The following is a 16,608-nucleotide window of genomic DNA, read 5'->3' on the forward strand; positions in this document are numbered from 1 at the left end:
CCGCGAGGGGTGCGAGTGTGGTTGCCGCTGCAGTGGCAACTTGCACCCTTTGCAGTTAATTGGATTGATCCCTATCTGTAATTTTTGTTTTGCAGTTTAACTACAAACCCCACTATTGTGACATGTTATTAGGTCTCAGTTGACACTCTCTGGAATCCAGACACAAAGTACACTTTGCCAGTTCAATTATCCAAATACCTGAACAGACTATGGGGTATATGCAATTAGCGGCGAATCGCTGCAAATTATCGCCGTTTTTTAATTCGACACAATTCGACAGGTGAATTCCGGCAGGTGGCTTCCGGAATTCACCATATTCAATGAAAAACGGATTCGACAGTCCCGCGGGCGAAAAACAGCCGATTTGCCGGATTTTGCCGCGATTTAAAAAAAACGGGGAAAAACGGGAAAAAAACTGAAAAAAAAATGGCGTGGGGTCCCCCCTCCAAAGCATAACCAGCCTCGGGCTCTTCTAAATGGTCCTGGTTCTAAAAATGCGGGGACAAAATTGACATGGGATCCCCCGTATTTTTAAAACCAGCACCGGGCTCTGCGCCTGATGTTGGTGCAAAAAATATGGGGGACAAAAAGAGTAGGGGTCCCCCGTATTTTTTACACCAGCATCGGGCTCCACTAGCTGGACAGATAATGCCACAGCCGGGGGTCACTTTTATACAGTGCCTTGCGGCCGTGGCATTAAATATCCAACTAGTCACCCCTGGCCGGGGTACCCTGGGGGAGTGGGGACCCCTTCAATCAAGGGTTCCCCCCCCCCAGCCACCCAAGGGCCAGGGGTGAAGCCCGAGGCTGTCCCCCCCCCCCATCCAAGGGCTGCGGATGGGAGGCTGATAGCCTTGAGGAAAATGACAGAATATTGTTTTTTCCAGTAGTACTACAAGTCCCAGCAAGCCTCCCCCGCAAGCTGGTACTTGGAGAACCACAAGTACCAGCATGCGGGAGAAAAACGGGCCCGCTGGTACCTGTAGTACTACTGGAAAAAAAATACCCAAATAAAAACAGGAGACACACACCGTGACAAGTACAACTTTATTACACACTGCCGACACACACATACTTACCTATGTTGACACGCCGACTGCCACAGTCTCCGACGATCCGAGGGTACCTGTGAAAAAAATTATACTCACCTGCCAGTGTCCAGAGATAAATCCACGTCCAGAGATAAAATCCTCGTACTTGGCAAAATAAAAACACGCACACCCGTACCAACGGACTGAAAGGGGTCCCATGTTGACACATGGGACCCCTTTCCACGAATGCCGGGACCCCACGTGACTCCTGTCACTGAGGTCCCTTCAGCCAATCAGGAAGCGCTACTTCGTGGCGCTCACCTGATTGGCTGTCTCGCGTCTGAGGTCAGACAGCGCATCGCAAAGCCTCTCCATTACTTTCAATGGTGGGAACTTTGCCGTCAGCGGTGGGGTTACCCGCGGTCAGCCGCTGACCGCGGGTGACCCCACCACTAGCCGCAAAGTTCCCACCATTGAATATAATGGAGAGGCTTTGCGAGGCGCTGTATGACAGCTCAGAAGCGCAGCCAATCAGCAGAGTGCAAGGACGTTGCGCTCGCTGATTGGCTTAAGAGACCTTTCAGTGACAGCAGTCACGGGGGGGTCTCTCTGCATTCGTGGAAAGGGGTCCCATGTGTCAACATGGGACCCCTTTCAGTCCGCTGGTACGGGTGTGCGTGTTTTTATTTTGCCAAGTACGAGGATTTTATCTCTGGACGTGGATTTATCTCTGGACACTGGCAGGTGAGTATAATTTTTTTCACAGGTACCCTCGGATCGTCGGAGACTGTGGCAGTCGGCGTGTCAACATAGGTAAGTATGTGTGTGTCGGCAGTGTGTAATAAAGTTGTACTTGTCACGGTGTGTGTCTCCTGTTTTTATTTGGGTATTTTTTTCCCAGTAGTACTACAGGTACCAGCGGGCCCGTTTTTCTCCCGCATGCTGGTACTTGTGGTTCTCCAAGTACCAGCTTGCGGGGGAGGCTTGCTGGGACTTGTAGTACTACTGGAAAAAACAATATTCTGTCATTTTCCTCAAGGCTATCAGCCTCCCATCCGCAGCCCTTGGATGGGGGGGACAGCCCCGGGCTTCACCCCTGGCCCTTGGGTGGCTGGGGGGGGACCCCTTGATTGAAGGGGTCCCCACTCCCCCAGGGTACCCCGGCCAGGGGTGACTAGTTGGATATTTAATGCCACGGCCGCAAGGCACTGTATAAAAGTGACTCCCGGCTGTGGCATTATCTGTCCAGCTAGTGGAGCCCGATGCTGGTGTATAAAATACGGGGGACCCCTACTCTTTTTGTCCACCGTATTTTTTGCACCAGCATCAGGCGCAGAGCCCGGTGCTGGTTTTAAAAATACGGGGGATCCCATGTCAATTTTCCCCCCGCATTTTTAGAACCAGGACCAGCTCGATGAGCCCGAGGCTGGTTATGCTTTGGAGGGGGGACCCCACGCCATTTTTTTCCGGGATTTTAACATTCCATCTAAAAAAAAATATATATATATTATTTTAAAAAATATATAAATAATACTTGTGCCTCCAAAAAAGACAAACCAAGTACCTAATCCCTTCTAATATAAATAGTTTTGCTATTATCAATAAAAAAAACACAAAAAAAACATGTTTTAAATTTTTTTTTATTAGTTTCACCCACCAAAGTGTGGCGGATTGAAAATGTCGAATTTACTGTCTAAAAGCACTGTTGTCGAATTTCCAAACTTCAATTGAATACACTTTGGTCGAATTGCAGCACTTGTATCATTGCAGAAAAGTCGAATTTGACAAAAGTCGAATTTCAAAAAGTCGAATTTTGAAAGTCCGTTTTTTGGACGGAAAGCACTGAATTGCATTGACGATATTTTTTTTGCGGTCGGGAATTCGACCGCAATTGCATATACCCCTATATGCCTGTTCAGGTGACATCACTCATCATCTACATTGTACTTCCAGAACACAAGTCATTTTGCCTAATTCCAGTATGGAATCTGGCCGCTCTGCCAACTGTACTCCTACAGTGCTCCCTATTTTGGAAACTACCTACCTGAGTCACTTAAAGCTCTCAAATGTCTAAGATCTTACAAAACTTTTGTCACTTTGTTCTGTAAGCACGTTTGTGTCAGTAACCAGTTCCCAATTATGTCCCAGATTTATCAAGTCTTGGAGAATGATACATTGCACGGTGATACAGTATCAATCAATCAGCTCCTAACTGTCATTTTCAAACACAGCCTGTAGCATGGCAGTTAGGAACTGATTGGTTGGTACTTTATCATATTGCAATTTATCACTCTCCAAGGCTTGATAAATCTGGGCTTATATTTGATTTTGTTTAAAAGGAATAGTGTCTGTTATCTTATTTATTCCTGGTGAAATACTTTTTATAAATAATTAAATACGAACCTTTTAATTTTTTTGTTCCTAAAATGACAGCAATTGTAAATGAAGTTGGCCAAGGAATTAAACAGAGGTGAATTCTAAAACTAGACAAACCAAAATTCAGTGCCAATTATGTGTAGTAAATGTGTGACCTTAGTAATATTTATTTGGCACTCATTTTGCTAAAAACAAAGCAACAGTTCATAATGGACTTTTCTGAAGCCCTCCTTAAATTCTGCAATAGCCGCACCATAAGATTTGGCACGGAGGGTCCCAGGTTACTGTGTTCTGTTATTATGTGTACTTTTTGACATACTATATAAAGAGGAGAGAGAAGACCTCTAACAAGTACAGTATACTGCATTGTTCCGAATAGGTCTTAATCAGGCTCTAATAGAGGAATCCTTGCACTTTGTCTGCACTCTAAAATAGTGCCCTCAAATCTTCCTTGCAGCATGCTGACCTATGTACTTAATGAGTACTCCCATAGGACTCCATTATGTTTTACAGCGTGTTAATGCTTGGAAAAACTGCAGACAATCCTGAAGCAGAACAAAGCAAAGATAGAAAGTTCATGTGTTCAGGTTAATTTGGTTACATTAGTTTTTTATCTAATGCGCGTTGAGGGGCTGATTCTGAGTTAGGAGCCAAGCAAAAAATAAAAAAACAAGTAACTTCGCACAGCAAGGGAGCGATGTAACATGTGCAGAGGGGGCTGGGGGGGGGGGTGTCCTAACTCAGATCTAACGTGCAGTTTGAACATAAAGCTGTATAGCATTTGTGGCATATTTGCCTACTTCTGATTACTCCTCTACGGGAGAAGCCCAGGGAGGAGATGCAGCGTGTCACTTTGGGTGGTGGGAACGGCTTGGGATGTCAATCATGCCATTTGGCCCCGCCCTCTGAAAACCGTTGCTGCGTTTTCAGGACTTTTATTCTCATCCTGCCCCTTTCACTAGGAAGCAGGCATGGATGCAAGAGAGCCACTTACCCTTTCTGGGGTTGTGGGGGACTACCCTAAAAATCGTGAGTTTCCCTCAGCTTTCAGGTATTAGGCATGTATGATTTGTGGCTACATTCAAAAGCAGCCAGGATTTACCCTATATGCTAAAAAAATGTTGCCCCCCTTGTATTGCAACATGGTTTGTTCAGGAACAGTTACCTGTTATTTCTTGCTTCACTCCCATCTGGAATCAGCCCAATTTCCTAAACTGAACTTGGAAGTTCTGCAGAGAGAAGCAACAAAAGCAGTAGGGAGATGTAATATGGGTTTGCTATAGTAAATGTAACAAGTCCAGATGTTTTTAAGGTTTTTCTGTTTATGAATGTTTTACAGCTTCAACGAGTGAAGCCAGTCAAGGAGAAATCAGGAGACCAGTCCCCAGCCATGGAAGGGGCGGTGCAGCTTCTGACCCGGGAGGGCCACAGCATCTCCCATAATTCAAAGCGGCACTACCACGATGCCTTTGTCTGCATGAATAGAATGCGCCAACGGGGGCTCCTGTGTGACATTGTGCTCCATGTTGGAACTAAGGAAATTAAGGGCCACAAAGTGGTGCTGGCATCCTGCAGCCCTTATTTCCATGCTATGTTTACAAGTAAGTACTGTACCTGTTTTTTGTATATGTGCTAATATACATGCATATTATTGCATGACAGTTGTGCTCCTTCAGCCTACAATACCAGCTCTATGCTCTCAATGAACAAACCTGCTTCTCCGCATCTGACCTCTTTCCATCTCTAACCTTCTGTCTTCCATCTCTTTATGGTCGGTTGTCTCTGTACTTAAACCTGTGTAAGACAGCCTATTGTCTTCCCTCCCCACCCAAATCCAGGTTCCCTAGTCCTTCTCACCTCTCTCTCGTATGCTAAAACTTTCCTCTCTTCTGCCCATTAAGTTTTCTATCAAGGGGTCCTTATTGACTCCTCTGTATCTTTCTGCCTCTACATTATCTGCCATTTCTTCCACTTTCAACGCTACTACATCTTCTTTACAGTGGTGACTACCAAATATTTTACCCTTGCCATCTTTTGCTTAAACTACAACAACATCCTACTCCCTCGTCTTCCTGTCTTCCGCCTCACCCATCTTAAATCTACCCTCATTGCTGCTGCTCGTCTCATCTTCCTATCTTGCCACTCTGAGTCCTCCTTTCCTCTCCAACTGTTTTCCTGGCTTCCCTTCCTATACACAATACAGTTTAAACTGCACTCACTTACTTGCAAGGCACTCAGTTGCTTCATGTACATCTCTGACCTCATCTTGGTGCACACTCAACCTCTCTGCCTCCATGTTGATTGCCTCCCCCACTCCCGCATCCAAGACTTCCGCTACTGTAACTCACTCACTCACTCACTCACTCACTCACTCGCTCACTCACTCACCCTATCAGACTGTCTACCAACCTGCTTGGCTTCTTAATTGCCCTGAAACACACCTGTTTATTAACTCCCTCATCATCTCTTCTCAATCACCTGTTATTTCTACCACTCCCCTAGACTGTAAGCTCTCAGAAGCCAGGGCCTCCACACCCTTGTTCTCCCCTTGCACTATCCCTGTCTTCTGTGCACTCCCACTAATCACCAGCCCTGATCCTTTCTGACCATCCCTCCCATTATTACAGTCTCTGACTTTTCCCACTGTTTTGTGGGAGGTAATGTAGAGTCGCGAAAAATACGCGGGCATGTCAGGACCGTTGTTCACACGTGCATCAGCCGTCAAATGCCATCCTGTAGGTAGGAAACACATCTCCAGCATCTCGGTTGCGGCACCCATTTTGAGTGACCATTGACTGATTTAGGGAGACAAATTTTCCAGGATCTGCGTTGATGCTGCAAATGGGCATCTCTTTACAAATCCCAGTGGCTGTTACATTAGTTTATATTCCCACAGCCTGAGTCAAAAATTGCATCTGTGCCAGCAATAGCGTACTACTGTGAATCAGGCCCATATACAATAGGCGTAAAGCCACGGCAGTCAGCCACCTGCAGTCTCTCAGGTATGTGACTACACCATTTAAATAAAAAATTCATACCTGCTCTGCACTCACATAATTACACTGCATTTCATTTAAATTCTATTTATCCCAGAATTTAAATGACATGCAGTGTAGATAGATAGATAGATAGATAGATAGAAGCATTGCGCATGTTAGATAGGTTCCTAAATCCACTGTGTCTTTTGTCATAAATGTGTGGAAGAACGGTCATTGCAGGAATGCACCTTGCCCTGGAAGACCCCCGAAACTGCAACCCAGGGACCCGTGAGTGCTAAGCAGGGAGCTGCGAAAGAACAGGGGTTGGCCCATGCATACAATTGCACATGAGTTCCTAATGGCCACTAATGTGCCGTTTTTCAGATCGCATGGACGTGTTTAAGCTTGGAGATGGCTAGGAGAATTCTGATGTCAGAGTGTACAGTACCTACAGTAAAGCATGGAGGTGGTGGCGTTATGCTGTGGGGCTCTTTCAGCTGGTTTGGCATGGGTCCACTAGTTGTAATGCATGGTCAGATTAACTCTGAGAAGTATAAAGATATCTCAATATCTCTGTGCTCCCTACTTTGTGGCAGTTCATGTTGAAATGACAAATGTTTTTATTAGGGCGACAATGCCACCTGTCATGTTTCCAAGGCGAAGCTTGACTGATATACAGAAAATTCGGTAACCTGGATGGACTGGCCAGCTGAAAGTCCAGATCTTAACCCCATTGAGAACCTCTGGGAGGAATTGGAGCAACAGGTGTATTCTAGGCTGGCTTTACCTTCTTCAGTGTCGTAGTTGGTCACTGTAATTAAGGTGGAATGGCAAACCTACCGCCTGCTGTTGTCCAGGAGGGTTCAGTATGAATTACTGGCGGCTGGGATGCCGGCAGTCAGTATACCGACAGTGGCATCCCAGCCACCAGTATGCTGGCAGCGGGGCGAGTGCTAGAAAGCTTGCTGTGCTTGCCACAGGTTATATTCTTCCTCTATGGGTGTCGTGGACACCCACAGAGGGAGAATAGCCTGTGTCGCCGGTATTCCGGTGGCAGCATTTAATCGCTAGTCGAGATTCCGGCATTGACCGCCGGGGTCCCATTTAGCGGTATTTTAACCGCTTCCCATCCAGGAACAAGAAGGGTGTCTGCAGTAATCACTGCACGTGGTGGATACAAAGTACTGACGTCAATTAAATCTCGTCTGTCTATTTGCTGTCAGTGTCCAATCACTTTTGTTAACATTGTGTGTGTTTGTGTGTTGTGCTACATCATGGATCTTCAACCTGTGGCCCTCTAGCTGCTGTGAAACTACACATCCCAGCATGCCCTGCCACAGTTTTGCTATTAAGGTATGCTAAAACTGAGGCAGGGCATGCTGGCATGTGTAGTTCCACAGCAGCAGGAGGGCTGCAGGTTGAAGACCCATGTGCTACATAATTACCTTTTTCTATTTCAGTTTTGCAACATTTTTGTCGTTTTATGGGGGTCATTCCGACCTGATCACACACTGCCATTTTTCGCTGCTCAGCGATCAGGTCACTACTGCGCATGCGTATGCACCACAAAGCAGATTATTGCTGGGCGATGGATTTAACGAAGAATCCATTTGCACAGCCGGTCGCAAGAAGATTGACAGGAAGAAGGCGTTTATGGGTTTATTGACCGTTTTCAGGGAGTGGTTGGAAAAACGCAGGCGTGTCCAAGCGTTTGCAGGGCGGGTGTCTGACGTCAATTCCGGGACCGGACAGGCTGAAGTGATCGCAGCGGCTAAATAAGTTCAGACCTACTAAGAAACTGCACAAACTATTTTTGTAGTGCTCGGCTGCACAGGTGTTCGCACACTTGCAAAGCTAAAATACACTCCCCAGTGGGCGGCGACTATGCGTTTGCACGGCTGCAAAAAATAGCTAGCGAGCGATCAACTCGGAATGACCCCCTATGTTGTGAGGTTTTTTTCCCATAAATCTCCACCAGCAATTCTTAAAGAAAACAGCTAAAGAATAAAATTGACCTAATATGTAACCAAAGCTTAATGTAATGCAGGAAATATTAATAAGAGCCTATACAATGGTAGCCATTGCTGTATTTATTATTATAGCAATTTAGGTGGTACTCACCACAAGCTCACCATGTATAATGAGGGCCGGGAAAGAGGCAGATGAGAATTTGTGGTCCTCTGAGCTTGCAAAGGTTAGTAAAGTTATATGTGTTGTGTTCTATATAGTGGTCTCATGAATAATATGAATTGATAATGAATTAATATCCATGTACCTTAGTGATGTCACTGATTCCTAGCAGATTGATAGGCTGCACACTGGTTCTTCCAACAAAATGGTTGTCTTGTGGTAGGTAGGTAGCAGGACTGCTTTAAGATTTCCTTTCTTTTGCTTCACAGATGAGATGAGTGAGAGTCGACAGACTCACGTGACGTTGCATGACATTGACCCACAAGCACTGGAACAGCTGGTACAATATGCGTACACAGCAGAAGTAGTGGTGGGAGAAGGCAATGTGCAAGTAAGTACGCGGTAAAATATATTTGTCAGAGGGACACTATGGGAGTGTGCCAGGGCTGGATTTAGCCTTGTGGGGCCTCCTACAATAAAATTGTCAAAATTACACACTGGCAATGTTATTCAAGTATAATGTGTGGGGGCGTGGCATGTACAGCAATTAGGTAGGACACTAGTCCTGTGCTCTCTGCCAGATTTATCCCATTTTAGTATCCTGTAGTCGGTGGGCACCTCTCTGAAGGGCTGCTCTGACCACTGGATTGAGGCTTTTGGTCTGCGCTGGTTACTCAATGCGCAGTTTCTCTCTCTCCTCTCAGCTGGAATTGATCCTGTTGCCTCTCACCTGGGTACAGCATGGGACCGCCATTACCCTGTGCTGTGACTCCCCTCTGCATCTCAACCTCCGCTCCTTGTTGCCAGCACTGGTGTGGTTGCATGGTCTCTCTGCCTGGTTCCTGCTGCTGACTCCTGTGGTTCAGCTGGGGCTGTGGTTGAAACTGAGGTCTCCCACCCGCTTCCATCTTATTTTCATGTCCCTGCTACTAGGAGCTGCTGTCGTGTGATGCTGGGGTGAGTCCAGACTGCTGGGACTTGTAGTGCCTTTAAGGTGATATTATATTCTCATCCGCTGACATTTCTGCATTAAGACTGCTGGGACTTGTGGTACCTCTGGGGGAATATTATTTTATTCTTGTCTGCTACCATAGCTGCAGTTGGGAACTTTGCTATTACTTGCTATGTTGAATGAGTCGCCCCAGTTTCCGATTCAGTGTTACCCTGTAGAGTTCTACTCTCGAAACTTACCTGCTGCAGCATACAGTAGTTGTCTTTTGCTGGAGCTGTTACCTTTGCTCTCTCATCAGTCCTGCTGGCTCTATAACTCCATCGCTATTTATGTGTTGCTCCTGGCTATACCTCCAGTATCCTGTTCAGGGCTACGCTGTTGAAGTTTGCTATTATCCATCATTGGCTGTGTTCTGGCCATACTATGGAACAGCTTCTCCAAGCTTTTTACACTTTAGAAAAAAGAATGATGACTTGGATAGCAGAGATATCTGTGCCTTTCTCTATGGAAGATGGAGGATGGATCCTTGAGGACTGTGTTGTCCATGTCCTTGATTGGTTGATCGCCTTTGACTCTCAGTTGGCGATATACCACCTGGTCTGCAGGACATTTAGAGTCCCCTTCATTGCGATGGCATTCACCTAGTTGGACTGCTTCAGAGTGCGCTGGTTGATAATATTGAGCGGGTTCCTGATTTCCTGATTGACTACATTCAGCCAAGACTTCATTGGTTTTCAGTTTGCTACTGCCTGGGATTGTGGTATACCAACTAGATCTTCTCTGTCAGGAGTTCCCATGTGGACTATTATGTTCCAACTCTGCTTCTAAGGATTAGTGGTTCAGCTTCATGGTACAGTACCTGGGCTAGATGGTCCTCCTGGAGTTATTTCAATATACTTGCATTATGCATCATTACTCTTTTTTGCATGTTTATTCTGTTTTATTAATCCTCTGTTATGTTTACCTGTTATTGCATTCTGTTTGACGCTTTTAATCCTGTCATACCCTGCATTTATGTTTTCCTCCTTTACTGATATCAAAGTGCCTTCAGGGTGGGAGTCTCTCCGCTAACACTTCTATCCCAGGGTGGACATCTTAAGGTACATGGGTGTAGCAGCCCTTCATTCTCTTGGGTTTTGAGTTAGGTAGTGTACAGTAGTTGGGGAGGGGGTATGGTTATACTGGGGGGTGGCTCTTACGATTTGTTTGGTTTTGCAGTAGCGAGGGTATTTATTTGGGATGTCTACTTTCTTGTCAGTTTCCTTTAGTTTATCTGCCAGTTAAGCCCCAATACAAAGTTGTCTTTATGCACCTGTATGGCACCTTCAGAAGCTCATCGTGTTGTTCTTATACGGTATAATATGGGATTTGTGTAAATACTCTTAGCACCACAAATGTGTTGAACATGATGCAGTGCCCCACTTCACTTGGAGCCACAATATCACCAATTCACTCCATGCCACAGTGCCCTACTTCACACTATGCCTCAGTGTCACTGTTGCATTCTGGGACCTTCTTGTTCCCTTGCCTCTCCCACTCAGCTCTTACCACTTGGGCTGTCCACCTGCCACAGGAACATTCACTGCAGCCTACATCCTCATATTGTGTAATGTTGATTTGTATTTGTAACTGATGATAATGATTAGACTTGCATACATTAGCCAGCCATCAAAATCGGTACAGTGTATTTATACAGTAGCTGGCTGTGTGTTTTATGTTAATCAGTAGAGCAGATAAACTGAAAGTCTACAATGAATTACTAATCTGAGATGATTGCAGCTTTACCTGACCTACTTAACGCATGTCGGGGTTCATATTTTAATGGAAGACAAAATCATTGTAACTGTGGTGATGATACTTTGCAATGCCTCCCCCCAACACACACACACATTGCATGTTAACTTTATACAATTAATTAAAACACATCAATAAATTATGAGTTAACATAAAAGAAATGTAACTTTTTGTAGTTACCTCTTTATTCTTCTCCCCTAAATTTTGGAGACTTATTGCAGCTTTCTTTTTGAACCAGTAGAATGACTGATGATCTTCTCCTCCCACTCCTTTGTATGCTATGTCAGTGACCTGCGAGGGAGCCTGCACGTAATGTAAATCAGGAGATAGGCAATAAAAACACAACAACCGCAACTACATAGGTAAATATCTAATTCAGTGCTGCAGTATGAGATAATACATGAACACTGGATGCGTTTAATTTGCTGGCTGTCGGGATCCCGGAGGTCCGGATCCCGAGGCTGGACTCCCGCCAGCCTACAATGCCGCCATCCGGAATCCCGACGCAGCAGGATTATTCCCACTCGAGCGCAGTGAGCCACCTAGCCAGCAAGGGGACTCTTTGCGCTCACACCGATGCCAGTATTCTGACAGGGTGGGATGCCGCTGTCAGAATATTGACCGCCGGCATCCCATCTGCCGGTAAATCATACTGAATCCATGAACACCTATGATCTGAGCTCAAAGTGATCTGTAGGTTATTACTGTAAAGTAACAGCTTTTTAAAGTCAATAGATAATTAGTAATTATCGTCCCAAAATTCAAATAATCCACATAGAAGCTATTTGATTGGATTCTGCCCATGCAATGTGCAAAGAAATGTTGCTATATATAAAGTGTAAGTTGAAAAGTACTGGATAACGTTACAATAACTATGGTCCAGTTCCGTTGCTAAACATAGCAGAACAGTGTTATAGACATAAGCATCCTCTCCAGCACCTGTCCGTAAAACCGATGACTTCAAACAAATGTTAGCTAGGAACTGAAAAGGGGTTGCTGATAATGAGGAGTAGCTGAACACTTTGACACCCCTGTTCTAAAGGATGGATTGCAAACTCGCGGGCAGAGGTCCTTTTGCGGACCGTTGGCAGGTCGGGACAGGGCAGAACTGCATCCCCGGCGTTCTGCCTCTATCCACTTATGGTGATGTTGCCCTGCTGCCTTCACTGCCCACTGGCCCCCATGCGGCGGTGTGAAGCAGCCAGCAGGGAACCCTGATAGACAGCCGCAGCCCTGACCGCCAGAGCCCTTAAATCCTTAGCCCTTACAGTCAGAGGCTTGACCCCTGAAGCTGCATGCCCACGAAGGAGCATCCTGCTAATGTAAGTCTCTCGGGCACGCACAGGGGGATGGGGGTGTAATGGGGGAATTATGTGTATTAGGCACTATACTGTGGGGCATTATGTGTTACTGACAGTATACTGGGAGACATTATTTGCAGCTGGCACTATACTGGGGGACATTATGTGTAACTGGCACTATACTGGGGGGGGGGGGCATTATGTGTAACTGCCCCACTACTGGGGGGCATTATGTGTAACTGCCACTATACTGGGGGGGGGGGGGGTATTATGTGTAACTGCCACTATACTGGGGGGGGGGTATTATGTGTAACTGCCACTATACTGGGGGGGGGGGGGTGTATTATGTGTAACTGCCACTATACTGGGGGCATTATGTGTAACTGGCACTACACTGGGAGACACTATGTGTAACTGGCACTATACTGGGGGGGGCATTATGTGTAAATGGCACTATAGTGGAGGCATAAAAATATTCAGAAATATGTAATGATCCGTTACACAAAATGCTACACACACACACACACACACACACACACACACACACACATACATACATACATACATACATACATACATAAGCTCTCACGAGCAGGGCCCTCTTCCCTCTTGTGCTTATCTTTTCTTACTTTAATAATCTTCAACTGCACCACATCTAGCAGTCTTCTGCCACCTGATACTTATTCCAGTGTCATCTGCTGATGTAACTATGTTTAGTTACCCTGTACTTGTCCTATACTGTCATCAACTGTAAGTTGCTGTTTTCCTGTTTGATTATTTGTTTATGTATTCTGTAATTGGGCGCTGCGGAACCCTTGTGGTGCCATATAAATAAAGGATAATAATAATAATACATATACACTTTTTTTGTGGCCCACACAAGACTTAAGGGCCCTACACACTGGCAGATAAAATGCACGATATGAACGTTCTCGTTCTCAGTGTGTAGGAACCAACGATTAACAATGCGCGGCCCTGCACTCGTTAATCGTTGGCGCCCCGCCGCTTATGCATGCAGGCCAATATGGACGAGATTGTCCATATTAGCATGCATTGCTATGGAGCCAGGTGACGGGGGGAGTGAAGAAACTTCACTGCCCCCCCCCCCATCACCTCCCCCCCGCTGCCGGGTCGCCCGTCGGCCGTATCCGTCATCTTGCAACTCCACGGCGGATCTGCCAGTTTGTAGGGCCCTTTAGACCTTCATAATTCATCCCAGTTGGGATTTTGAGTTTGACATGCCTGCTTTAGAAGATATGGTGACTGGGCCTCTATGGGGATGTAAAAGCTAAATGTTACATGTTAGGGAAATGGAAGTCGGACAGTGCATTGGAGGTCTATTTATTAAGCCTTAGATCAGCGGTGGCCAACCTGTGGCTCTTGAGCCGCATGTGGCTCTTTCTTTATTCAAATGTGGCTCCCAACACTCTAAATCATGTGACCACAACAGATACAGAAACCACTGCGCTCCAGCCAGACACGCAGCAGCACTACAGGGACTGAAAACTGAAGGAGTCAGATACTAGAGGTGAGACACCCGCAAGCAAACAGAGGACACATTAGGGACTTCTGCAATGGCACGAGTTGATGGGGGGGCTGTTGTGATACATGGGGGTGGGCTAGAGTGACACATGGCAGAGCTGGCTGGAGAGACACAGGAGGGTCCTGGCAGGAGTGACGTGGGAGGGTGCTGGAAGTAGTGACACAAGGGAGATATGGCTGGAGTGACATAGGAGGGTGGTAGCAGGAGTGACACGGGGGAGCTGGCTGGAGTGACATAGGAGGGTGGTAGCAGGAGTGACACATGGAAGAGCTGGGTGGAGTGACAGGAGGGTGTTGGCTGGAGTGACACATGGGAGAGCTAGCAGGAGTGACACAGGGGAGCTGGCTGGAGTGACAGGGGGGTGGTAGCAGGAGTAAAACATGGAAGAGCTGGCTGGAGTGACAGGAGGGTGTTGGCTGGAGTGACACATGGGAGAGCTGGCTGGAGAGACACAGGAGGGTCCTGGCAGGAGTGACGTGGGAGGGTGCTGGAAGTAGTGACACAAGGGAGATATGGCTGGAGTGACATAGGAGGGTGGTAGCAGGAGTGATACACGGGAGAGCTGGCTGGAGTGACATAGGAGGGTGGTAGCAGGAGTGACACATGGAAGAGCTGGGTGGAGTGACAGGAGGGTGTTGGCTGGAGTGACACATGGGAGAGCTAGCAGGAGTGACACAGGGGAGCTGGCTGGAGTGACAGGGGGGTGGTAGCAGGAGTAAAACATGGAAGAGCTGGCTTGAGTGACAGGAGGGTGTTGGCTGGAGTGACACATGGGAGAGCTAGCAGGAGTGACACGGGGGAGCTGGCTGGAGTGACATAGGAGGGTGCTAGCAAGAGTGACACATGGGGGAGCTGGCTGGAGTGACAGGAGGGTGTTGGCTGGGGTGACACGGGGGAGCTGGCTGAAGTGAAATAGGAGGGTGCTAGCAGGAGTGACACATGGGGGAGCTGGCTGGAGTTGCAGGAGGGTGTTGGCTGGAGTGACACATAGGGGAGCTGAAGTTTATTATGTGAATCTGGCTTTTTCAATTATTTTTTGCGAAAGTGGCTTTTTCAATGGATCTGGCTTTAAAAAATTTATTTTATGTTGTTCTGGCTTTTTCAATGTATTTTATACCAGGGGTGTGGTCTAGCAGGCACAAGGCCACATTCCATTTTTGCATGCGCGCCATCGGCTCGATGCCGGCTCTTTGATGTACCTAACAAGGTTTTTTGGCTCTTTGTCACTGACTGGTTGGCCACCCCTGCCTTAGATGGAGATAAAGTGGATGGAGACAAAGTACCAGCCAATCAGCACCTAACTGTTATTTCTCTAACGTCCTAAGTGGATGCTGGGGACTCCGTAAGGACCATGGGGAATAGCGGCTCCGCAGGAGACTGGGCACATCTAAAGAAAGCTTTAGGACTAACTGGTGTGCACTGGCTCCTCCCCCTATGACCCTCCTCCAAGCCTCAGTTAGATTTCTGTGCCCGACGAGAAGGGTGCACACTAGGGGCTCTCCTGAGCTTCTTAGTGAAAGTTTTAGTTTAGGTTTGTTATTTTCAGTGAGACCTGCTGGCAACAGGCTCACTGCATCGAGGGACTAAGGGGAGAAGAAGCGAACTCACCTGAGTGCAGAGTGGATTGGGCTTCTTGGCTACTGGACATTAGCTCCAGAGGGACGATCACAGTCCCAGCCTGGATGGGTCCCGGAGCCCGGGCCGCCGGCCCCCTTACAGAGCCAGAAGAGCGAAGAGGTCCGGAAAAATCGGCGGCAGAAGACGTTCCTGTCTTCAATAAGGTAGCGCACAGCACTGCAGCTGTGCGCCATTGCTCTCAGCACACTTCATACTCCGGTCACTGAGGGTGCAGGGCGCTGGGGGGGTCGCCCTGAGACGCAATAAAACATGATAAAAATACCTTACATGGCAAAAAATACATCACATATAGCTCCTGGGCTATATGGATGCATTTAACCCCTGCCAGAATATACAGAAAAACGGGAGATAAGGCCGCCGAAAAGGGGGCGGAGCCTATCTCCTCAGCACACTGGCGCCATTTTCCCTCACAGCTCAGTTGGAGGGAAGCTCCCTGGCTCTTCCCTGCAGTCACTACAGAAAGGGTTAAAAAAAGAGAGGGGGGCACTAATTAGGCGCAGTATTAAAACATACAGCAGCTATAAGGGGAAAAACACTTATATAAGGTTATCCCTGTATATATATATATAGCGCTCTGGTGTGTGCTGGCATACTCTCCCTCTGTCTCCCCAAAGGGCTAGTGGGGTCCTGTCCTCTATCAGAGCATTCCCTGTGTGTGTGCTGTGTGTCGGTACGTTTGTGTCGACATGTATGAGGAGAAAAATGATGTGGAGACGGATCAGAGTGTCTGTAACAGTGATGTCACCACCTAGGGGGTCGACACCTGAGTGGATGTACTGTTGGAAATTACGTGACAGTGTCAGCTCTGTATAAAAAAACAGTGGTTGACATGAGACAGCCGGCTACTCAGCTTGTGCCTGTCCAG

General features: G+C 47.0%; 1 protein-coding gene across 3 annotated transcripts in view; it reads left to right on the forward strand.

Annotated features, from left to right (window-relative positions):
• The window catches only part of KLHL17 (kelch like family member 17), a 187,530-nt gene that overhangs the window by 92,777 nt on the left and 78,145 nt on the right, over positions 1-16,608 (forward strand). For all 3 annotated transcript variants that reach the window (XM_063943130.1, XM_063943132.1, XM_063943131.1), the window contains exons 2-3: positions 4,747-5,008; positions 8,785-8,906. In XM_063943130.1, the coding sequence (XP_063799200.1) occupies positions 4,747-5,008; positions 8,785-8,906 (384 nt within the window). The remainder of the gene's footprint in view (positions 1-4,746; positions 5,009-8,784; positions 8,907-16,608) is intronic.

Source organism: Pseudophryne corroboree, chromosome 10, assembly GCF_028390025.1.
Source record: "Pseudophryne corroboree isolate aPseCor3 chromosome 10, aPseCor3.hap2, whole genome shotgun sequence".
Lineage (NCBI taxonomy): Eukaryota > Metazoa > Chordata > Amphibia > Anura > Myobatrachidae > Pseudophryne > Pseudophryne corroboree.